We start from the raw sequence: 26630 nt of genomic DNA on the forward strand, positions 1-26630 counted from the left end.
GCCGGTTCTGAATGCCGACATGACCTTTATGACTTTTACTATGGCAACATGTTTGTAAGGCAAAACAGATAGAGAAATCTCGCTACCTATCGATATAATCATGTCAACACATTACAACTGATCACTAATCCTGCTGACATAACACACATCGTCTTGATCGAGTACGATATAGACATATCGCGTCTAGTCTGCTAAATCCCCCTCCCCCATTCTGTGTTGATACTGATGGACGATTTGTGGGATTGATGTCACCTGTTCATTAAAATATGCAATTTTGCTGCATGCCAAGTTTTCAGGAACAAACCTTCGTACACTTTAGACACATGCCGTTAATTGGTAACAGCCATATCTAGCACGAAATTCAAAATGACCACACGACAGCTGGTTGTGCTATTCCACGTGGATTTACAAGTAACCGAAACTTAGGATTTGCTCCAGAATTATAATGTACATGTCACAAAAGGGACCCTTCATCCGATGGTGGCTCCACTGCCGCAAGAAATACCGATAAGTGTATAAAATGTACAACGATGTGTGCAGGCAGATTTTTGCACTTTAATGAATAGGTGATATCATCCCCTAAACCGAAAATCAATATGTAGGTAATTCAAAACAATTAATTTGTGTCGCGTTTGATTGGTATAAAAAAAAAAACGGAGGAAAGGAAGAAAAATATGAAAGCGCACAGAAAGAGACTTTTTTTAACATCTGCAAAATCCTCGGTAAACTGAACACTTATCAAAGCCGAAAAAATGTGTTGGTTCCAAGAGTTTCGGTTTCGAGGCGTCTGTGTGTGTTTGTGTGTGTGATGTATCAAATACAATCTTTTCCATTTGGTAATGAACATTGGAAAGCGCGTGTTTACTTGCCAATGTGCAGATTCTGGCAAGAGAAACTGAGGATTACAAGACCTGAAGTAAGCAGTTATCTATGACTCTATTAACTGTTTATACAAATAACATCTTTTGTCAAACTTTTCCCGTTTACAGTTTCTATAAGCACTATATTTTTCCGCACTGAAATTAAAAGCAACGCTCTTACTGAAGCGAGAGATGGCCTGTCTCTGTTAAAGCCGCATTTATATACATGCTGTTTTTGCATATTAAATTATTAAGTTTATTATATCATCAGTCTGCGTGTTGTCTCTAATTCCATAGAAAATATCTATTTTTTTAAATTCCAAATTATATTTGACAAAACTTATTTTGTATCCTTAGTAGGGTACCATTAAACAACTCTTTTTATTCGACAATCCCAAATTATATGAGATATTGTATATCCATGGAACATAAAAAAATGAATAGCTCGTTTGAAATAATGTTATCTCTTTTGAGAAATATATTCGTAGCCTATATTCTATGTAATATGTTTAACTGCAACCATCTAAAGTTTGGATATTCTATAGTTTTATATGGTAATAAGAAACATGACAGACAGCTTTTTTTCTTCGGACTCACCAAATTCAGAATTCCACTTCCTTCATGAAGTTGTTATTATATTGTTTCCAATCAATTTTTCATGTACACCTCTACACCAATTTTATTTCCAATAATCAAATACAGAACGGTATTTATAGAAGGTTGTTGTAAATTATAACCATAATTGATTCCTAAGTTACTTTTGTATGACTTTATCGCAGTTAATATGCTTTGAAAATATATGAAATTCCTTTGAACAGAAAACTGTCTGAAACCATGGTTTATAATGCACACATTTTCCATCTATTGTAATATTAGGATTTAATCATATTTATGTTTCCGAAAATTGTTCAGCTGTGGCCGTTTTGGTATAATCTAGTTAGTTCTAAAATGCTTCAGAAGCCTGCATTCAGAAAGAATCGAGCCCCTCTTTTTACTGAATAAATAAAATGTATCCCGAATAAAAGAAATTATCAATATTTGATACTGAAATCTTTTATATTTAGACTGCCCGGACAATATTCTTCCTAGCCATGCAGCTGTCAAAGAATTCAGTAATTTAAATATGTTAATCATACTTAATCCCCCTTGTGATAATCCACCCACAAAAACATTTCGTTTAATTCTGTCCTTTGACCAATACCATAAAAAAAGTGTGAAGGAGTGTATTTAGTTAACTAAGAACATGTGCAGATGGATTTGGTATTGAAAAAAGATGATTAATTCTGGTAATAGTTTATATTACTATTTTCTTTCCAAATGGAGTTAGAAACTCTTTATTCCATCGAATTATCGGGTTCTTAATTTATAAAACTGTTAGATGAGTAATTAAGAGATGTGATTTTATCCAAAGAATAGTTAGAAAACTTAAAACCCATGGCATCAAATTCAGCATATCTCCAGTTAATAAAATGGGTGTCTTGAAGAAAGTATACCGAATGCCTTTAATTCCTAAGAAAGAATACCGAATACCTTTTATTCCTAAGAAAGTATACCGAATACCTTACATTCCTCAAAAAGTATACCGAATACCTTTTTATTCCTAAGAAAGTATACCGAATACCTTTTATTCCTAAGAAAGTATACCGAATACCTTACATTCCTCAGAAAGTATACCGAATACCTTTCATTCCTCAGAAAGTATACCGAATACCTTTTTTCCTAAGAAAGTATACCGAATACCTTTTATTCCTAAGAAAGTATAAAGATTACCTTTTATTCCTAAGAAAGTTGACCGAATACCTTTTATTCCTAAGAAACTATACCGAATACCTTTTATTCCTAAGAAAGTATACCGAATACCTTTTATTCCTAAGAAAGTATACCGAATATCTTTTATTCCTAAGAAAGTATACCGAATACATTTTATTCCTAAGAAAGTATACCGAATACCTTTTTATTCCTAAGTGTATCGAATACCTTTTATTCCTAAGAAAGTATACCGAATACCTTTTATTCCTAAGAAAGTACACCGAATACTTTTCATTGCTCAGAAAGTATACCGAATACCTTTCATTCCTCAGAAAGAATACCGAATACCTTTTTTCCTAAGAAAGTATACCGAATACCTTTTATTCCTAAGAAAGTATACCGAATACCTTTCATTGCTCAGAAAGTATACCGAATACCTTTTATTCCTAAGAAAGTATAGTGAATACCTTTTTTTCCTAAGAAAGTATACCGAATACCTTTTATTCCTAAGAAAATTAGATACTGCTCTTCTTTTTTTTTATGATCCCAAAATTATGACAAATCAGTGCAGCAATATGTAATGACTCATACATTAAGAAAGTTTATAATATTCTTATTATACGTGTGTGCAGAAGCATGTATACAATTTATTTTCTAGATAAACCATTCCCAAAGACTTTATATATATATATATATATATATATATATATATATATATATATATATATATATATATATACCATTATGTTTGAAGAAATCGTATAACAGCAAAAAGAGCTAAAGTGTGAACAAAAGAGAAACGAGTCTGTATAGGAGAATGGACATTTAGAAGCATAAGATTGAAAATAACCAGTGATGACATCAAGGTCAGGACAGGTCAAGTGTTGGGGAATGGGTTTCCAAAATTTCAAAAGTGCCATGACTTCCTTCGAAAGGGCACCAAAGCATAAACGTATATGTCTATTTATTCAAAGTGTGCATAATACTCAATAAACGTGAGCAAATGAATAAAAAGATGGGTAAATTTCAACTGATCAAGTGAATATGTGTGTATGTGTGTACCTTGTTCTAGCCTCTGGATGTTTCCAGAAACCCCAGACTCCCCCACACCAGCCCCCGCTATTCAACCCTGGGCATAAAGAAATAGAAACCGCAGCAATAACTTTAAAAAAAACCACCTAAAAACAAACAAAAAACGTAAAGACATATTGAATAAAGGCATAAAATGCAGGCAAAAGATGATGCCACATTTTTCTTCACCCAAAGAATGGTGGACGGCTGTACAGAATGGTGGACGGCTGTATCAGGTGAGCGAACATCAAAATGCAAGAGGGGAAACATAGTTCACACATTCACCCCTGTATAATGTGCTCAACTGGTGAACTAGTACCCATATAATTCAAGATTATAAAAATAAAATCAAAATATATTATGATTTTAAAAAATTGAACTACGTGTAGAGACAAGGCCAAGCTATCACACGGCAAAATGTACCATCAATTCATATGAACGTGTAATTGATCCTCAATTACGTGTATAAGCACGAATATAAATCAACGTAGCTATCAAATATTGGGAGACGTCCACAAGCAAACAGCACTTTGCTTAACTTGTGTGCTGGACCTAGGCATATCTGTTTATCTTGGATCACCGGCTGGTTTTATGTACACAAAATGTACAGTTTTCCAAGAGAAATTAAACTTATTAATCAATACTAAAATGACAAGGTTTGCCTCAGAATTACATCTATCAATCCCTGCCGTGTTCATTGTTCACATTGATGTTCGCAGAGGAACATAATTATAATGATTTTTAACATTATTAACGGAAGATAATAAATAATCACCTTGGTTAATGATACCATCAATACAATATTGTTTTTTTTTATATACAGAAATCATAATGAAAAGTGAAGCTTACAATAACTATATTCGTAAGATTTAAATACTCCATAATCATCTCCCCCCCCCCCATTTATATTATATTACAACACGGTGACTTATTATATATTAGAACTTTTCTTTTACTTATATACGATATATGAATGGCCTGAATATGATTTTTTTCCCTTTTTCTCAACAAAGTTTTGTTTTCTTCTTGTATGTTCTGTAAAATCAAAGCTTGATTATTTGTGATAGACTGAGGTTTTATTATTGTATTTTCTGCGTGAAGTAAAACGTATTAATGTTCAAAACACACATTGAAGATGTTACGGAATGTCATTGTTTTCAGCTGGAAATCTCTCATATGATTACGGATTAGTTGATAGATTTGTCCCACAAGTGAAATCTCTCAAGTTCTATCAGTATTTACGGTCACCCTAGGCATGCGCACACACAACGTGAATCGAATTCAGAAAAGACGTCTTCGTTAGCTATGGTTCCGATAATCCTATCTACACCTTGACGGATCGAACAACTATGTCGGTGCTTTTTCGTAGTGACTTCTATTGGATTTCACGTGTTGCCTCCCTTAGTGTTTAATTCCAACTAACCACTAGCGTGGTACGTTGTACATCGGCCAAAAACGGTGGTGGCAATTAAAATATACTTTGTAAGTTTAACATCGAAAGTTTAATTATGTACCAAAGGGAAGCCGTTACATGTCTATTTGGGTGAAAGGAATTTGTTCAAACACGGACCGGCAATGGAAAGGTAATTATCTATCAGTCCATTCAAGTTGTTTGCTCCTCTTGTCTCGATCACGTTTGAACAGTTTGATTTTTATTGGATGCGGTGGCTTGCCGTCGCATCCAATGACATTTTACAGACCAGAAGCACAGCAATATCTGCTCGTTATGCCAAGGTATAGATAGGGTTATCAGAACCTTGGCTAGAGAAAATGCAGAAAAGAACGCCACAGGAACTATTGCAACGAAAAAGCCACAAAAAGGATAAGCAACAAAGTAATAGGAAAACATCACGATTATCGTGGATTCAGATACACACAGTTTTGAAGAAAACAAAAGTTAAATGAATTCGTGATTATAAATTAGTAACATTATCACGAAACGAGTTAGCTAGCAAACTATAAACAAAAATGTTAAAGCTTGCTTTATCATTGATCGGCATGCTTAAACTTAGAATCAAAAGGTGTGTGTGCGTGCGTGTGTCTGTACGTGTGTTTCCAAAGAAATATAACACGTAATGTCTCTTGTAACCAGAAGCTGGAATATGGACCCGTAATACATAATCAATATTTACTTTTCCACTGGATTTTATGTGTGTTTTTCCATTTGATTTTATATATTTTTTTCTCCACTGGATTTAATGTGTACTTTTCTGCAACACATACACTTTACCTGCAGTGAAAGAATTTATCTGCACAGCATATCAGATAAATATTACATCTCATATGGCAGATATAATTCAGTGTTTCCCTTTGTGCACATTTGTGCGTCAGGGACGCACGCTGGAGAAAAATGACGCACACATTTTGTTACCGTGCGTTTTTTTTGACGCAAAAGGATTTTCATAATATGATCATGATGTATTTAATACCCAATGCATTGGAAGATGGATGGCAGCGTATATACTTCGCGTATAGGCATTGACTGGTTCCCCGCTTTGTTTGCTCCCTGCCTTGCGCTCCTCTATTCGTATAGCAAAGTTCAATGCAGGGAACATACAAAACAATGAACCAGACTAGCATAGGCAATGTTATGACGGAGAAGCTTCCCCTAACTTAATAGAAAGAAGATGAATCAGTATCCTCCTTGATATTTGGATAAATGTGTTCTAGGACGAAGTACAATGAAACCTATGATAGTACACATTTGATGAAAGGCAGTAAATTAACTCCCATTTGGTTAAAAAGATTTATTTGGCTTTTTGTATTGGCTTATATGTAATGTGTTGGGCTATAATATTGTTGAGGAGACTGTTAAAAGTACGACTTTAAAAGAAAAATGAACTAATAAAATTATTCTTTGAATGGACAATGCATCTGTTTGTTAACTGTGCATGTTGGTGTATTTGTATGTTTAGAGAAAGAGAGAGAGAGTATGTTGTGCAAGTTGCAATATCCTATTTCAAGCTGAAAAAGTTCGAGTCTTATGAAAATTTGTCAGTACATTTTTGACCCCCACATTTTTTATTTGACCCCCAGTTTTGACACCTAGGGGTTTTTTGTACCCTCAATTTTACACCCCTGGGGGATACACTGATAATTTAAATGTTTTTTTTTTCTTCTTCTAATTTGTCGGGGGTTAAATAATTATAAAAAGAAGAGAAGTGTTGAATTTTATTCGAAAAAAAAGAAATATACTAATATTTTTGGGCAGGATATGAAACATTAGTGTAATATATGAAAGCTTAAAGTGGAATTGAGATACAGAGTTGTCAAAATATGTTTGAAAGGAGTTGATTCATTTGTGAAAATATTTGTATTATTATTTACATTTGATGACCAAGAACTACCCAGGTCAGTCTCAACTATCGACTTTGGAAAAACGTGTGATACTGTCTCCTGGTGATTTATAGATAAATGTTTTTCAATTTTAATTTTGGGAATTCTATGTCAAATTATGTTGACTTGTCATACAGTGGGAAAGGGTCGTGTAGTTAAGGGTAGTTAAAATTGCAAAGAGGCTGTAGGCAAGGAGATTCAGTTTCACCTTATTTATTTATATAATATGCTAAATTTTAGGAATGATGCTTCCAAGAAATACAAAAGTATTTAGAAATGGACAAAAATTTAAAAAATCATTCCGATGATACACAAATAGTTTTAAGTCACCAGATAAATTAATGTGATGTGTGTGACTTGGATTTTTAACGTAGCTTTTAACAATTTTTCAGTCATATCGCTACGATGTCTGCATTGTGTCAGTTTATAGTGATGTCTAGCCGTGGGGCATCATGCCGTAGACATGTAGAATGATGTCCCACCCAGTCATATTACCATGACACCAGGTCGACCAATCCTAACACTAACTTCTTATTGATAAGTGCCAAGCGAGGAAGATGTCAGTACCAATTTTGTAAGTCTTTGGTATGACTCGGCCGGGGATCCAGCCCACGACCTCCCGCATCCGAGGCGGACGCTCTAACCACTAGGCGGTCGGGTAAATCACCAAATTACACGTTGGAAACACTATATCAGTTCTATAAAATATATGGATTAAAGAAAAAAAGTGTTATATCAACCAAGACAGAGTGGATAGGATAGTTATCATCATCAAAAATTACAATATGTGGAAAACGTTAAATTAAACCAGGAAAAATATCGTATAAAACATGGAGTATTTTTCTCAACAGATGTTAATGACATATAGAACTTAAATTTGAGAACACTAGTACCCAACAAATAGAAATATGTGAAATGTATTTAGTTATTCGATTAAAATTAATTTGCTTGGTAAAATACCAGATTAAAAACTTTCCGCATCTCTAGATTTATCTATTTATTTATTCTTCTTTCCTTTGTACCTAATCCACCAGTGAAGTTAATGAAAAGAATTAATCAAATTGGATTACAAGGAACTTTTATAGATCAGATGTCTCTTTTTAAAAGAGATATCGCGATGACTGGAAGCACATAATCAAATAAAATAAAACAAATATTGTATAATCTAAATTGTTGCACATAGATATGTGTCAAAATTTATTTGTCAATAAAAAACGATTAAACCTTTCCACGAAATTTGCATTGAGCCAAGTCAAATGTTAATAGTTGAATTGTGGGATACTGGTTTACACATTGTAGCTCCTTCAGACTGGAAATATTCCTATTCAATCTTACAACAAAGAAAACAAAATCAAAGATGTAACACTCAGGGACTTTCACTTTGAATTTTTACAGTGTATTGATTGTTTTGTTAAAAAATGTAAAACTGATTCCGATAAGGATAGATATTTGAGTGTAATAGTGTACACAGTTTTGGAATGAGCTTAATTAGCTGAACTTTTAACTAAACAAATTAAAATTATTTTTTAAAATATTATTATAGGAGCAGCAAGTAATAATTTTATGATTAACAGCCTGATGTTTGCTTGAAAATATGTTATATATAAACGAACATTTTTTGTAATCAAAATTTAAGAATAGAATCCATTTTCTCCACCCTAAAGAAGGTATTTAAAATAGAAACTTATGTTGCTGAAATAAATGGGACAGTGGCTAATTTTCTCACAAGACGGTCTTCACATTTTTGGTTATATGGTTTAATATTCTTAGCTTCTGTTTATGTCTAAAGTCATAAACATAATAAAAATATCGATAGTGTCAGTGAATTTTATAGTGATATTGCTGTATTTACTCCGCATCACCATGCTGTATATAGTTCTGGTAACGATGATCCCAGCACCAAGAAACTATTGATCTATCATCATTTTTCAATTTTGGGGAAATTTAAAAAAAAAAAATATTAATTTAACCTCCTAAATTAGTACAATGTTGAATTAAGCGTATAGTGTGCCAAATACGCACGGACAATATGTGCACGGCACAAAGTTGGATAATCTACACTGTATAATGTTTAACACTGTGTATCGTAACGATTGATCCAAACAAATCAATACAAACATTAAAACCTAGAACCGATTATACTCCTGACACGTGTTTGATAGTTTCAAAACTTTTCTTGCCACCAGTGCAATCCAGTCCATGTTTGTGATGTAAAATTTATTTATTGCACGGGCCATTTTATTTTCTTTAATTTACAGAAGTCTTTGACACCGAATGGATTCTTCTCTACGTCAAGTGCAAGTTATCCCAAAATTCCGGTACCTGTAGTTAGTGGATAATTTGAGTTGTGAAACGAAACTGATAACGGACGGAAATCATAACATAATGCGTTGCGTCTTATGGCGAGTGTGTAACAAATAATTTCATTTCTGAAATGTTGTAGGTTTCCTTAACTAATGATAATTTCGATCCCCCAATCACCCCATGGGCTCAACGCCCGTTGGTGTCTTACGCATTTGACTCAGTTTGTCTCGATTATACACGGTTCATTTATATCCTGCTGAGAGCATTTATGTCCGTATGATACCATTCTTTAATATCGTGGAACCATTCTCTGCTTGGTCTTCCTCTTACTGCAGTTCCATCCATCATTCCAAATACTACAGTTTTAATCATCTGTTTGTTTTCCGTTCTGTAGATATGCCCCAACGTTAACTAGTTCTTCGTTCGATAGACATTCATACAATGTCCCTTTTAGTTCCTACGCGGATCCTAATATCAAGATTTCTTATATACTGTTGACATTAGACGTGTATAATTCGACTGTAGCACCTCAATGCGAAATCTGATAAACTCTCTCTCTCTCTCTCTCTCTCTCTCTCTCTCTCCTGCAATGTCCATATTTAACAGGCTTACATGACAAACACTGAATACGCATTTCCCGATTTTGCCAAATTTGCTTGTATAAAGATCTGATTTCTTTACCGGCTATTGTTGAAGCCTGACATGATGCCGCGTGCCTTTGCTATCCCTCTCTTGATCTCCATGCCACGTTCATTATCACACATTAGAAAACTGCCAAGATGTTCGAAGTTTCCGACGTTGTATATATTCGTGCTTCAAACCTCCATCTCCTTGTCAATGTCTTCTCGTCCAAACATCATCATTTAAGTTGTTCTTTATTTTCTTCATCAAAGTTAATCTTCAGTCCTGATGTTTCCCCCGTGTTGTGTAGGTATTCACGTTCTCCTGTAACACACTTTTGTTTAAGATCGATGTCTTCATCAAACTTGATTGATAAAAACATCCATGTATTGAAGCACCTGTTCCATTGCATTTTAAGTCATCCACAGTTCTCTCCAAGTATGTACTAAATGTTATTGGTGATATCGAGTCAACTTGCCTTATTCCCACTGGTGAACTAAACTACTCTCCGAGTTCTTTTCCAACTCTTAGAGCGGACTTGGAGAGTGTTTGAAAAAATCAAAGGCTCTCGGGAATCGGCGAAACAATTGTGTATCTGCCTACCCTTTTGCTTGGCATTCTGTGCAACAGCCACAGAAACTGTATCTGGTGCATGGTGCTTTTTGCCTTCCCGAATCCTGCCAACCCCTCCCGTTAAATCTGGTTCGATTTATGTTTGAATCTCGTTCGATAAGGACCGGCAGCAGCACATAGCATACATGGCTCTGTAGCGTTACCGTCCTGTGCACATTTGGTTGGTTCGCCTTTCTTGGGTATTACCACACTTACGGAGCACGGCCGCTCTTCCGGCATTCTCCGCTTTTGCCATAACTCTTCCGGGATTCTCCGGTCTTGCCATATGTGGCTACTCAGGAAATTAATTTTTCTGGCAAGTACTTATTCTGACCACCCAAGCACTGAAATATCTGATCGATCCGCCAAGATGTATGTTAACATATCGTAACTTGGCTAGCGAAAATGAGAAGCAGTATTCTTTCCACTTTTGTGCCATTCTATTTGACACAAACATGCCAGATAGAACCAATATTGACATTACTTACCGGGTAATAATTTAAACAGGTTTAAATTTTTGTTTAATTGTGTTACTTGAAAAACTATTCCGTTATAAAATCGGTCGCTGTCTAAAATGTATTTTAAAGAACTTCTAAATGTGTTTCAACCTGCAGCTGCATCAGACGTAACTATAAACTAATTAATAGCGAGACATTTGGATATCCCCAACATAAATGTCCAAATATCCAGCGTGGAAGGTAAGAGGAAACTCGGTCTTGCTAGGAATCAAAGAATTGGTGTTTTGAATCTCTAAAACCAGCAAGAACATCCGAAATTACCAAAGACTTTTCCAATATTATCTTCAATAAACACATGAAATCCTTGCAAATATTATGATGCCAGGGATACGAATCGAACAGATGCATTCAACTATTGGAAAATATTGTCATGTTTTCATTTTCAACTTGTGTAATAAAGAGTTCAATAAACATTTCTTTTCTTCGCATCTATCAGCTATCGCGCGCTTCATTGCTGTTTTAATCGATTTTCTGATTTGTCCAGAGTGCTGTCATAAGAAAACTGTACAGGCCAAAATAACGATATTTCTCTCTAAAATTTAAATGGCACATTAAAAATCGTTGCTTGTACCTATCTGTCCCAAAAAATAAAAAAATAATAACAACAATAAAACTGTTATGGCAGTCTAAAATGTAAATTTAAAACAATTAAAAAAGTATTATACCCTTGTTAAACACATGTAGAATATACTTCTAAAGGCCGTCGCGGGTGGTATCATGACCGTACCAAATTTCGACCAAAATAAATATATATTATTATGACTCCATGGTCTTAAAACAAGTAATAGGAAAGGGTGAGAAGCAACAAACTTTTTTAAAATTCAACAAAATATTTAGTTCCCTCTAACACAAAGTGAAAATATAAAAAATGAACTTACGGTACTGTAAATTAAATCCCAAATAATCCTAGAATTACAGACACAAGTCCTAATGATTAATGTTCTGAATAGTCGTTATTGGAAATTCAAATTAAATCCAACGCTGGAAGTGTTGATGTGCCTGTGGTGGCTCGTGTAACGGAAATGTGCCAACAGTCTTTTGTTGGATCATAATAATATAATCCAAGAATATATCCGTATTTAAAACTGCACTATAAATTCAAGTCTCCATTTTGATGAGCACTTTGTATTTCCCATGAATAAATAACTTTAATAAATAAAATTCCAACCCAAATGAATTACTAAGCACAAAATTAATAAAAAATGTGTCTTCTAAGATCTTAAAGCACCAATAAATCAGTTTTCCATAAACAAGATAATATAGTCTCCTAATTGACCTAGGTCACAATTATCATTTTCTCAAACAATACACAATCTATTACCTAATGGAATATTTCCATCTGGAAGGTTCCAGATGTTTACAAAATAAAATGTTTGTTATAATTAGACGATCTATTACTAAACTTATAATATAGAATGTAGAATACATCAGGTAAGCCAGGTATATTTATAGTTGAATTCCAATACCCTAGACCAGAGGTGGGCAAACTTTCCAGTGCAAGTGCCGCATACACAAATTTACACCTTGTCGCGGGCCGCATAGTTCATTAAGTAAAATAATTAATATTTGAAATAGCAAAAACAAAAGGTTTTTCTAAATAAAATCTAATTAATTTTCAGTTGTTAATATGTTGTTCATATTTGAAAACTTAAACTTAAACTTCAAAAGAAGCACATTTATTTGATAAACAGCGTAACATAAGCAGAGTCAGTGCGAATGATGACTTGTTCCTAGGCCGTATGAAAACCCTCGGCGGGCCGCATGAAAGCCCTTGGCGAGCCGCATGCGGACCGCGGGCCGTAGTTTGCCCACCCCTGCTTTAGACCAGACCTAAATAAATATGTTTACTTCTATTAATAATAATCTTAATATTTAAACTCATACACACAGAAAGTATATTAGCTATGTATTAGTTTGTTTGCAGAATTTAAAGGGGGCTCCGAGTGGCCGAGTGGTCTAAAGCGCGTTCGTTACGGATCACTGCCATCTCACCTCTGTCTGTGTGGGTTCGAGTCTAAGATTCGGCCTATGTGGGTACGTAAGAATGCTTGCCAGTAGTTTCTCGTGGGTCGGTGGCTCTTCCCGGGTTCTTCCTCCACCATTAATACTGGCCACCATGCATAGCCTATCGTGTGCTAAAAAATGGCGTTAAACCCTACAACAACAACAACAACAGAATTTAAAACAAACGATTCGGATCAAGAAGAAAATGAACTTGACTTTGGACAAGGTCAAATCCAATATACAATGTTACATAATACATAGCATAATGAAATAATAATAATTAAAAAAAAACAATGGCAATTAAATATACATTACAGTACTGTCATTGGTTACAAAACCTGGAACTCATAAGTACTGCTGACAATAGTGTGATTATATATATCGCCTGTATATCTACTGATGATACATGGTGTGGATACATAATGAACATTTTACATGCGATTGTTGTAACGTCCATGAAGAAGAAAGAAAAAAAACGAGCTGATTTGCAAAGTGAGATTTAACAAAGGAGACTTGCGTTGTGAAATATCTCCGACAGATCCAAAACAGGAAAATATCTAGACTTTAAGACAAATGCAGAGGATGGTGGATGTAGTCACATTATAAACAAATTTTTAGAAAAATGTCCGCAAAGATCCATATGATAATTTTGTTTTTCATAATCATTTGCTTGACTTTAGAAGAAGAAGAAATAAAGACGTAGCTCTTGCTATTGGCTACTTCTGCATTCTGCTCATGAGTTTAGCGGGAATATTTGTCTTAAGACTACAAAGGCGGTGGGAGCAAAAATAGCGGGGCAGAGGGACATTCAATAAAGTATTTCGTCTTAACTTTCTGATACGAATTTAACAACCCCAAAACAACCAAACGTTTGGAATACATTCTGCATTGATTAGGATGCGAATGAATTAATTATCTGATACCACCCATCCTATTCCATTGCCAATATGGTCGCCTCTCAAAACTTGGACCAAGACCTACCCATCGGTACTATTCTTTGTTACCTAGTCCATAATGTTTTGAATGATTTCAAACCACGAGGTGTACAGGAAAGTGCAATATCATCGTATTTTATACACTTTTTGAGACAGGTACGTTGTCATATAGATCTTAGGATGCTTCTGACTAAGTTGTCAGACAAGTGTTCTTTTATTTTTTCTTCTATCTTTTCTTTCTGTCCTTAATTCAAGTCCAAAATATCATGCAATTCAAGCAGTCTAGATGCAGGACCCCCCCCCCCCCCCCCCACGGCCTTAAAACTGAATTATGGGTCCCTTCCAATTAACAGATAATTGTTTGATGGGATTATTTTCCCCCACCCATCTTGTAAAACACATTTTTTTTAAATAAAAAAATACAATAACGAGGAAAGACACAATCAACTTACCTTAAAACTGAAATATATCCGCAAAGTTTTGAATGACAAATTCACAAATTGATGTTTAACGTAATCCATTTTGCTTGTGAATGAACACGTTACTCTTAGGTTTTCCTCTGCTTTAAAAATGACTAAGTTATGAGTCATATGGCGGGTTTTTAGAATATTGATCCTAAAGAAAGAGATGATGTAATATGTGACTATCTATAGAATGCTGCAAGACTATCGAACGTTCTAGATTTAGCCACATCCGTGAATGGATTCCCCATCGCTGGTATAATTCGTTATTGTTCCGCCATAATACATTCGCACGTGCGATAATTAATTAATTAATTAATTAATTATTATTATTATTATTATTGAACATAGTTGATTCTGTAAAATGATAGGTTCTCGAAAGGCTAGGCCAATATGAAAAGTTTTTACATACTCTCAAAATATATGTTCGACATTATTTATGATGTACTTGTGTAATGCAGTTTCGTAGTAACTGTCAGATCGACATTTCGTATTCTCACATAAATTCGTATTCTCACATAAATGTATATTACAAATTTAATGCGTGCTAATATCTTTCTGCGTTTATTAAGTAATAGTTTTTTTAGTATTGGTATCCATCTGTGTGTGGTTTCTTACTTTTTTTTGTTATCTATCTTATCCGTATAATTTCAGTTAATGTGATGTGGCATTCTTACACATGCATTGGAGATTGGTTCGATATTCATAAAACCATTGACTGACTCTTCCATAGTTCACCGGCGGATCCACGTTTTTTGTTTGCCATCGAGGGTGTGTGTGTGGTGTTATGTGATTTTGAGGACGTAATGGGTGGGGTTATGCTTAAAATGGCAATCATACTATGTTTGTAGTTGGTTTTTATCCAGTTAAAAAATCTGCTATTGTTTGTGGAGGTGTTGGGGGCTGTGTGTGTGTGTGTGTGTGTGTGTGTGTGTGTGTTCGAACACTCTATATATCTGCTACTGACAGATCGCCTTTATTAATTCGACAGAATGTACTACGAAAATATCTACAAATTTTGAACCATTACAATAATAAATAGTAGTGTTTACTTTAACTTACTGGTACTTAGTGTCAAGCCATAATATAAAGATATGTACATTAGCATTATCAAAGTACAGCGATACACAGTTACATTAATATCGTAATTCTGAGCGCGGAAACATCTTCAAATACACGAGGATATGTAAATTACAGAGGACCCAGGTCTTGCCCGCAATATTTTAGAATAAAGATGCAAAATGATAATACCTAATGATTAAAGATGCTAAATGAAATACATGGAAATAAATTGACGTCTACGAAAGTGTGGAAAACCCAATATATTTTACTCAAGCATTTACAAATACAAACTGTAAAGGGTGCAAGGGTTTCTTTAGATATTTTCGCAGTATACTATGTCGATGTCAGCTTTATAATTAACCACAAAGATTGACGTATGGAATCATTTTATGTATGTGAAGCAACGTGAAGCTAAAGAACGTTATGAGTTTCCTTAATTTCTATTGCACACTGAATTAAAAAATATCCTAGTAATTATGTAAGCTATGGCATGATGATAACTGAATGATAGTGAGCATATATATAGAGAGAAAGAAACAGAGAGCGAGAGAGAAATTGGTGGGTGAGGGATGAGACATGTGTTGTCTTATTTATGTACTCACAGTTAATTCAGTGCCGCATGAGAAAAATCAAAGTATGCTGATATTTATTTTGGTACCAATCTGTGCATCAGTAGTTAGTGATAAGAATGTCGTGGTTCTGATCGCAGATGCATATCTTGAAGTAAACGAGTGTATGTATCCTAACATAGGACCATCACTTGTGCGCTACGATTCAAGAATAAAATATGAATCCGAAGGAGCATGAAAAATTAAACGATATAGATGAAGATATCTCTACATTTACAGACTATGTTAAACGATGATTCTAAAAGATCGGCAGCCACTGATTTCACCTGAGCAAGCATAATACACCCTGTAAGGTGCTACAGATAGTGGCAATATTTAATTCCTATCGCTGATGTACCTAAATGAGAGAGAGAGCGAGAGAGAGCGAGAGAGAGGTGTTTTCATATAAATGCTTTCGCTTTAGCCGTCAGGATAAAAATGTCATTTTCATTACAATCCTCCGTCACAAAAAATTGATGTTACACTTTACTTAGTGAGACAGGGGCAACTCATTTATTAGTTCTTTGTTTTGTTGCTGTTTTGTATAAATGTATTTTGAAGGGAAATTACTCTTGAATTGGTTCCCTGTGCGGATATTAGCAAGTGGACTTCCGGTTCTTGTTACGGATGTGCACTGAAAGACACTGTTGCCGCAATGGCGGACAAATTAAGTGATCGGGAGCTTGCAGAGGAACTTAAAAAGTATGGCGAAGATGTGAAAGTACCAATAGATTATAAAAAGCGGCCAATTTTGGTAAAAAAACTAAATCACTATCGAGCGAAAGAAAACCCACCTATTAAAAAGAATCGAGGAGGTGGGAAAAAGATGGGCAGAACTTCGGCGCCACACCGTGATCATGAGTTTAGTGATGAAAGTCAAGACGATGAAACCGAAACTAAGTCCGTTCATGGGCATGTACTGCGGGCAGTCACCCCGAACATTGATAAAACACCTTCTTCTTCAGCACGCACTCCCACGCGTGGTTCCAGGAGCAAAGGCATTAAAGCCGGACACATCGTACCAGTAGCAAACAGTAGCATTCAGAGGGGCAGAAGATCCTTACCCTCGCCTCAGCATGAGCTTTATGTTGACGAGTTCTCCGACTCGGATGCAGACACGGCTGATGAAAGCACATATGAGGTACAAGACAGATCCATTAATACTACACTTCCATTAGACCATGATGATGATAGACCTGCAGATGCTATAAATCAAAGAACATATTCAACCAGAAGACGTTCATGGCTGTTCTCTGGCAGACCAAACTCTCATCAGGAAAACCATAGCAATCACGCCAGTAATGTTGAAACTGAAGATCATCTGCAAAAAGAAGGTTTCAAAACAAAAGATGACTCTGTACAAATGTATAGACTTAGAGATCAACATATTTCAAAATGCATCCTGGTATTTGTTGTCTTGTTTTTTGTAACCCTTGCCATGGGTTATTTTTGGATAGCAAGGGATAGATTTATCTCCAATGGTAAGTTTAAGTAATTTTCTGTTGCAAAATGTTGCAAGTACTATGCTATCAACATTCATCTTCATGTTCAAATTTCCCACGTTGAGTAGTTTGTGATATGAAAAAAGCCCGCTTTTTATTCTCTTATTGTCCCAAGCCACAGGCGATAATTTGCTGTTTATCACCCATGGCTGTCTGTGTTGATATTTCCTTGTTTTTTATATGAGTAAGTATAAACAAAAATCATCAAGAACTTAATGCAACACTTTGCTAATATCAGTGAAAGTGACCATTGTACTGATTAGTAAGTGACTGAGCTTTTAAGAGCAACTGTGATTGGTTTATTCAAATGGCATGAAAGGTCAAACTGTGTCACGAATGCCTCTCCCCCCTCCCTGCAGTGATTGGTTAAGCACATTTACGCATATTCACGAGAAATGAGTAAATTTTTACATGGGCTGTCAGATGATAAGGAAGCATAGCGGATTATCACCGATTGTGCAGCAATAAGATTGTAATATTCGAATTCAGATATTCAAAGAATCATTTCTAAATTTATTTAAAGGCATGTTTGTTTGAGTACACAAAAAAGTACTGTCTTATGAAAACAATTAACTGAAAAATCAATCTTATAGATTTTTGTGCATTATATCATTCTGAAATGCTTATTGTTCAGATATCTATAATAATTTAAATAAATCTGTGATTTAAGGAATTATCAGTGATATGTGGGTTGGTGGTTCTTCCTCCACCATTAATACTGGCCGCCATGCATAGCCTATCATGTGCTGAAAAATGGCGTTAAACCCCACAATAACAACAACACTTGACACTAACTTAGTAACCCAAATCACGAACGTTTAAAAAAAGCTCCCATCTTCACTCCTTTGGTTACATGGAAGGAATCAGATATTGCATTTCCTCAGTGCACATAGTTCAGCTGTCTTCCATACCATATCAAAGTAGGGCCTAACCGAGTAGATAATTTTCACCGAGTACCAAATCCGAGTATTTGGATGTACTATTTGCCAGATCCAGGCACGAACCGAGTAGTAAACGAGGTTACCTTGCTTTGAGTGTTTCCTCGTTAAATCTTCTTCATCATCTCTCTTTCTTTTGTGGCTGTCTGTGGATCTGGTGTATTCATCATACTCAGAGTGATGGAAGGATCGAAGCTGATTTATTAGAGCCGAGGTGATTTCCGGTTAGGCCCTATATCAAAGCCATGAAGGGAGTATAATGTACTATTCATGGTCCTCTGGTTCTGGATCTTTATCATCAGCTTGAATTACTTGCAACAGATTATGTGTTAGACTGGTCACTGAATAATACATGCCAGTAATTAACATACTTTTTATGAACCATTTCCTAGTTTTCTTACATGTATATTTGCTTTATGGAGGAACTGTCCGTCTCACAATTGGAAAAGTGGTGTACTTGATATGCTTGTAATTAAGAAATGTTAATGTCATTTTCATTTTCTGCAGTGAGATTTTTATTAGGCCTGTAGAGCTCAACCAGTTGCTTTTTTCAATTGCAAATACCAATTTTTAATTGCAAATGTGACCACATGGAGTGCTGATGATGTGTATAAAAAAATTTGAGAAAGGTTTTCTGCTTGCTTACTTATCTATACTGGTCATATAACAGATGAGTTTATGTGATGGGATGGTCTGTTGTCCATTAGCACAATGTTGTTATTGTTACTACTCGTAAACTACTTGAAATAGTACACACACATTCATTCCATGGTCTAGTTCAGGAGTATCTAACTCAAAGTACCCAGAGGGCCATATGAGGGCATTTTCAATGGCCCAAGGGTTGCACCACCTTTGTTATCTCTCATGACACCTTGTGATGTCAGTCATAATGCTGATATAATGTACAATGTGGCCACCACAGTGGTCATCTTTAAAATCTTGTTATTGCTACTTATCCAAAGTGGAAAGTGATTACCATGGGGCTTTCACTGGAAGACCTTTTATGGTGTCTTTTTAGTAAAAACTGAAAATGGTGCTGATCTGATATCTAGTGTAGCTGCCACAGTGGACATCTTGGAAATATTATCATCACTCCTCCTGCTTGGATGGACACATCAACATGATGTTTTCATTAAAAGACTTCGAATGATGTCTAATTGGTTATAAGTAAATATGGTGTTGATCTAATGTCCAATATGGCTGTCACAACAGCCATGTTAATAGTTTTCTTGTCACTTCTCATGAACAAAAGGTAATATTGCCATGGGGTTTTCACCAGATGACTTATAATGTCTCCTTGGATCTAAATGAAAATTATGCTGATCTGATCTTGAAATGTTGTCATTGTTAATTCTTCTGAATGAAAGTAATATTGCTAAGAGATCTTACAATATATAATTGGTCCAAATTTGAAAATGATGCTGTCGTCCTGTATGGCCATCATAGTGACCAATTTGGAAATAATGCTCTCACAAAGCCAGAAGGAATGCATGGTCATTATATCAACATGTGGTTTTTACTAAACAACTTTTTGTGCTGATAAGTTGGTCCTTATGTGGTCATTCAGTTATTCATTTTGTTTCCCACAGTGACCATCTTGAAAATCTTGTCACTTATTTCTTCAGATTGGTCATATCTGCATGGTTTTCACTGAAAGACTTTTTATGATGTCTAGTTGGTTGTAAACGAAAATAGTTCCATCTGTAGGGATAAAAGGCCAAATTTAAAATTTCATGTCAGCTTAATAAATATGGTATTTTTTAGAAGGTCAACGCATCAGAAATAACAAATTAGCAAATATAATCTTTTTCATGGTTTTTGGTCATAGCAAGTGCAAACAACATATTTTATTACCTGCTTTAAAAAAAATCTCCAAAAAGTGTACAGTGTATATATTGAATACAAATCCAGTAATGGAATGCTTTTTGGGTTAATTAATGAAATAGTCACAAGAGAATATAACCAGACTGTTCTTGAAGTATAATTTACTAATGTACCTGGTATCTAAAATGAAATTTTGGGGAAATGTGCCTCGGCTAATACAGAATTTGCAGCTTTAATTACATAAAATTTACATTGATGAGTTATGTCCAATCTAAAAGCCAAATTATGTGAAAAGCTTGTCTTTATTCATGTGAAAGTGAAAAACGAAAGGGACTGATAACATCCACTTCCTTACTTTTAAAAAAAATCTATAATGACAATGTAACAAGACAATCCATGTATTTATTCCTTATAAATGCCTACCTGTACAAGATTTTTGTATAGACCAATTCATTTAAAAATATTGTTTTTATGAATGCAGGTTTACATAAAATATTTTTTTTTCTCTCAAATATTTCCTATGAAAAGTTAAATACAGTACTGTATATACTTTTTTTTAAATATTTATTTTGTTGTTGCATTATTGTACATTTGGATTGTGCAGGTATTTTTTGTCATAACTATATGAACTTATTTCTGAAACAGTGTAAAATGATAATAAAGTCACTGACAAATGAAGATGTTTATTCAAGGGGGTATGGATGCTACAAAAACCTTAGCTGTGAGTAGCCTTAAAAACTTTAAACATTTGTTTTTTTTTAATTACAGGGGAGGGGTCTTATTCTTCAAACAGAAAACAATCACATCTCATCTGTGAAGACACAAGCATAAATTTTTATTAATCTTTACTACAACATTATTTTCATATCCAAAGGTATCAATCAGGTTTGATACTATTTTGTAGCAGTAATAATAAAAACAAACTGCTTGGTTTTGGGTAGTGGCAGCAAAGATATTTATATTCAGTGAGTATATAGTTGTTACCAAAGGAGTCTGATGTTTTATCAGTTAAGTACCTTACAATAAATCGCCTTATATGTACTATAAATGTATGCATATTTATTGTATTGATAAAGTGATTTCGTCTTGTCACAGATTTCGTTGTACTTTATTGATAAAAAATCAGATTTCTATGGTTGCTACTTCTACCTGCTGTTCAAGGGAGAGAACCGACATGCATTTCCAGTTAAAGCTGAAACCGGGTGTGTGTGTGTGTATGTTATAATACAGCTGTATTCCCATGAAACAAAGATAAGTGCCATAAAGTTCTTGACTCATTCCACATTTAGATATGTAAATAAAACCTCTCCTGCATGAAACCCTCCCTTATCCACATTTTATGGGTTTTTCAGGAAAATTTTCTGTGAGCCGTATCAAATTCTTAATAATAACATATAGTTTCAAACAAAAGCCAAATGGTTTCCTTTGCATAGGTTATGAGATAATATTTTCCTGCTATTCATGAAATTATGCAATCAATGTTAAAAGATTGGAAGCCCTGTAATGAGGTTACCCTCTCTGTACAAAAATAGTAAGATGAGGGACTGTTGTTTTTAGAGCAGTATAATTTCCCAGAGAGAAATAACTTGCATTATATCTGAACAATCTTGCCCCTGTAAGTAGCAACACTGTATTCAGTATTATTTTGTTTTACTACATGCAATAAAAAAAATCAGGAAGAAATCAGTAAATTGCAAGTGAAATAATCCATACATGGAATATTTTATATATACCTATTTTGCCAGCAAAAATATATCACATGCCATGAGCTGCTTTCTGAAATGTTTGAAAACAAAGATGATTTTTCTATAACCTCAGTAATTAGATGAACTTGGTGGTTATGATTGACAGACAGGCAGGCTTTTGCACAAAGTAGGATAATTTTGAGATCAGGGGTAAAAAGTGGCCAGGACACAAAAATGATGGGTCCAATAAGCACCAAAAATAAAGAATTTCAGCTTTTCCTCTTCTGCACATGCACAGGTGAAATAGCCAGTAAAATGTTTCTAACACAACTAGACATGCTGTTAAACAAAAATCTGGAAGCAGATGTATTTGGGTGTATTAAGATTTAACCTTGAAAATGCATATTCCTACCCTGATTTCAGTTGAAAATGACAAAAATCTCTGGGCCTGAAAGAGTAAATTGAAACAATCTCCTTCCCCATTTATAGTTGAATTGTGTGGGAAACTGATATGTTTTCTCTTTTTTTTTAGGAATTCAGTTAGCAAGAGAGAGGTCCATTAATACTGAGGTATGTAAGATTCATTGGTGGAGAAATACACTTTATTTCACTCCAAGACAAGTTGAAAATTTTGCTGGACAAGTGAAATTGCTACTTGTCCAAAATTGTATTTTCATTAAGAATTACAGCTACTGGTCTTTGCTTAAAGGAGACCAGAAACCAATGGAAATATAGAATAATAATAAAAGTACTATAGCAGAAAACCTTATTCTGAAGTATCATCTGTGACCGTAATGCCAATATTTAAATATTGGCCTATCTTCTAGGAGCTGAATTTCCGTGACCTCGTATGCAAAATTTCCGTGCCTATTCGGTTACTTTCGGGATGTGACATCATAGTAGCGACTCCAGCAGCCCAAGTGGGAGTCACCAGAGTGAAAGACAATACCGTTTTGCGTTGCTTACGGGTGTAATAGAACATTAAGAAAAGCCTGTTGACATAACAAAAATTCTTTTCCCAAAGATAAAGGCATAATGAAAGAATGGGTACATTATTACAAACGAGTTGATTTCAAAGCAACACCATACAGCACTATGTGCTCGTTACATTTCGCAAAGGAATGTTACGAGTGGGATCATGAAAAATAGCAGCTCAAAGATACGCAAATGCTAGGCCTAGACTAAAAGTTGGTGCTGTTCCAGACATACCTTTGGACATTTTAAATCCTGGGAAAAGTGTTAAATGTGTGAGTTATGAAAACAGGCAGAAGGACGAGTAAGTGACCACAAAATGCAACAATCAATCCACATCTTTTATCTAAAAACAGCAGTGCTTAAAACAAATCTGATAGCCCGACACCCTGGGCCCCTTCTGGTTTTAGTTCCAGCCCATCCTGTATTCAAAGTGAGGTGCCCGTCAGGCTTGTCGAAACAAAAATTGTGTGCCTGAGGAAACTTTGATTGCGCTGGTGAAATGAGTAAATGTATTTTCAAGATGTTGACATACATGCCTTAACACGGCACAATCTAAATCAAATCACCACTGTCCTAGGTGAAATTTAGATTTGATTTTAATCAAATGGAAACTTTGCTAAAAATAAGGTTCTAAACCGGTCGTGTTTCGAGAAAACACAATGTTAGCAATCTTATAAAAATTAAAAAATTTTTTTTTACAAATGCATTGTATACATGTATGCATAAACTGCAATCTGTAATAATTGGAACTGATATAAAACTATTCCTTGGGCAGTTTAAAAAGCAGCGATTGAAAAAAAGAGGTCAAAGTTTCACATTAACTGTCTGACAATAGAACTGGGGGGGGACTATTGATCCCCCACCCCACCCCCTTGCCCCAATGTGCCACCGCCCATTTTGACGTGCCTTTTCTCCCTGTGATACGCCTTATTATTCCCCCATGACAAGCCCCTTTTGCATATTCTGGTCAGTTCTAGCTAAATTGCAAAATAGCTAAAGTTTTGATTTAAGTACGCAAACGATAAAGCCGATGTGACTAATGAACATAATCCTTATCCTTGCATTGATCTTGTGAAAAGGACTGCCCTTCGGACATACTTCAAAGAAACCATGTTCGACAGTGTGTGTATGCGTAAGCACCAGCAATTGATTACCAAATAAACGATGCCTATTTTGTTATTACTTACGATGCCATGGACTTAATTTTAAGAGTTCAAATCTGCAGTCACAAGTTACCGTACTTGTGGCAACTGTTTTTCTCACGTTTTATGTCCCACCTTATTTCCTTAGGTTTAAGTCTTAATGCATGTAACACTGTTTGCTGAATAAAATATTTATTCAGAATTAGTTCTTTAGGGCCACATATACTGCATGGTATATTTTGTTTTATTCCTTGTAATTTAATCATGATAATTAAACTTTTCATATACGGTAGAGGAATGTCAGGTGTTAACTGGCCGAGTTTCTTTGGCGGAAATGGAGATGCGATTTTGTTTGCAGAGAAAATTTCAAAGTGATCATTCATTTAAGCTAATTGGTGACAATTTTATTCTTTTAATTTTTTTTAATACTATAGTACTGTTGTAGTTGTTTAAAAAATATCTGAAATTTACTTGAATAATGTTTAATCTTCACGTTCTATTTACTGAAGCTAAAAAAAAAAACAACAAAAAAAACTGTTGTATGATATTAATTATTTCGTCCAGGGCCGGTTTAGACGTGTGTGCATGTGATTTGAATTTTTAACGTAGCTTTAACAATTTTTCAGTCATATCGCTACGATGTCTGCAGTGTGGTAGTTTAGACTGTGGTTTGGGGTTGGGTTTTTTTCTTCTGACAAATGAAAATTGACAGACATAATGTAATAATCGGGACTTCGCTGCGCAAAATTGAGAGATATTACGAGATCGGGAGGTAGATGAGGAAATACCCCCAAAATCGGGAGGTTTTTCTCCCGGCTTGAGAGTTGACTGGTATGAACTGTCCGGGCTTGTGGAATTTCATTCAGGACTTTAGTTTATTTAAGTCACCAGCCCGGAGCCTGTGCCTAACAAATTTCTTTTATCACTTACCAGTACAGCACATAAACTATTATATCAGATTGCAGATTCAACTTTTGAATGTGCAACCCAAATGTGGTCTCCTGTCTGCCTCGCTCGCCAATGTTTATGTTTGTATTCGAGGACTGGCTAGTATAGTGTCACAGTACCACGTGATCTGTCGTCTCATCAAAACTCGGAAAAACTCGGCAATTTACGGAATCGTGGTATCTTACACGCAATATAATCACTACCCGCTTACGATATTTAATTTATAAGCATTGCAGTCGAATTAAAATCTGAAGAGAATTACATACGTAAAAGGAAAATTTTGATTTCTAGTCTCCTTTAAGTTTATACAACTTCTAATTCCGGGCAAGTTTAGGATTTTCCCAGCAATATAGATTTCTGATATAGTTAGATATAAAAGGAAAGATTTTTCAATACGCTTTGAAAATTAAGGTCTGAGGGCAACATTTGAACTTAAAACAGAATGTCCATGGTATATAAAATGATAGATCAAAACAATAAGTTTTGAAAACAGTGATCAGGGTTTTCAACAGATGTGTACCTTTGGGTTTTGACATGACATGTGCAATGTAAAAATGACCCATTTTTGATTCGCGGAAATTTTGACTTGTGCTTCTTTTTGATGCACGTAGATTTGGGCTGGAACATCAATCTTAATTGGGGCCCCGAGTGGTCTAAAGCACTCTCCGTTATGGATCACTGCCATCTCTCCTCTGTCTGCGCCGGTTCAAGTCTCAGATTCAGCCAGTGTGGGTATGTGAGAAAGCTTGCCAGTAGCTTCTCATGGGTCAGTGGTTCTTTCCGGGGTTTTTCCATGGTTCTTCCTCCACCATTAGTACTGGCTGCCATGTATAGCCTATCGTGTGCTGAAAAATGGCGTTAATCCCCACAACAACAACAACAATCAATCTTACTTACCCTTGATTTGCTTCCAGCTTAGTTTCTTACCAAGAGTGCGCTGTCCAAAACAAATTTACTGTAGGAGGCACTGATTGACATCTGTTCGACAATAGTTTAGACCTTGAAGCCCAAAAATATCGTACCAAAGGAAGATATACATGAACTGGGCAGAGCTACCAGTTCACTAAAGTCAGGCTTGGATTTAACTGACTTAGGTTGGATTGTTTTGAGATTACGTTTGAAGTTTGTGATAGAGGAAGAGGAAACAATTATGAAATGAATGGATTACCTTTTGATCAAATATCAGCAATGGTATGTTTGGACATCAGATTATAATTAACTGGTCAGAACTGGAGTATATCATTATGGCGGCTTGCATAGCAAGTTGTCAACAGAAGTGGACTGTAATTGTTTTATTAGCAAGTTGCTTCATTTAGTGGATGTTTAAAAGTTCGGAATCATTTATGACTTCAGTGGATTCATTTCTGATAAAATATCAGCATTTTTTTTATTGTGCTTTAAATTATAATCATTTAGACAAAGTGGGAATATATGGCATTTTGCTAAAGCAGTTTTTGGTGTGGTATTGTATTTTA

The 26630-nt window shown here is 35.0% G+C and overlaps 1 protein-coding gene across 1 annotated transcript in view; it reads left to right on the forward strand.

The window, feature by feature from the left end:
* Nucleotides 1-16776: 16776 nt before the first annotated feature.
* LOC149802240 (inner nuclear membrane protein Man1-like) overlaps nucleotides 16777-26630 on the forward strand; it is a 79859-nt gene continuing 70005 nt past the window's right edge. Inside the window, exons 1-2 of the mRNA XM_089956664.1 lie at nucleotides 16777-17622; nucleotides 22623-22660. Of these exons, the coding sequence (XP_089812790.1) occupies nucleotides 16797-17622; nucleotides 22623-22660 (864 nt within the window). The 5' untranslated portion in view covers nucleotides 16777-16796. The remainder of the gene's footprint in view (nucleotides 17623-22622; nucleotides 22661-26630) is intronic.

The sequence above is a fragment of the Sinohyriopsis cumingii genome, chromosome 4 (assembly GCF_028554795.1).
Source record: "Sinohyriopsis cumingii isolate HCF-2022 chromosome 4, ASM2855479v2, whole genome shotgun sequence".
Taxonomy (NCBI): domain Eukaryota; kingdom Metazoa; phylum Mollusca; class Bivalvia; order Unionida; family Unionidae; genus Sinohyriopsis; species Sinohyriopsis cumingii.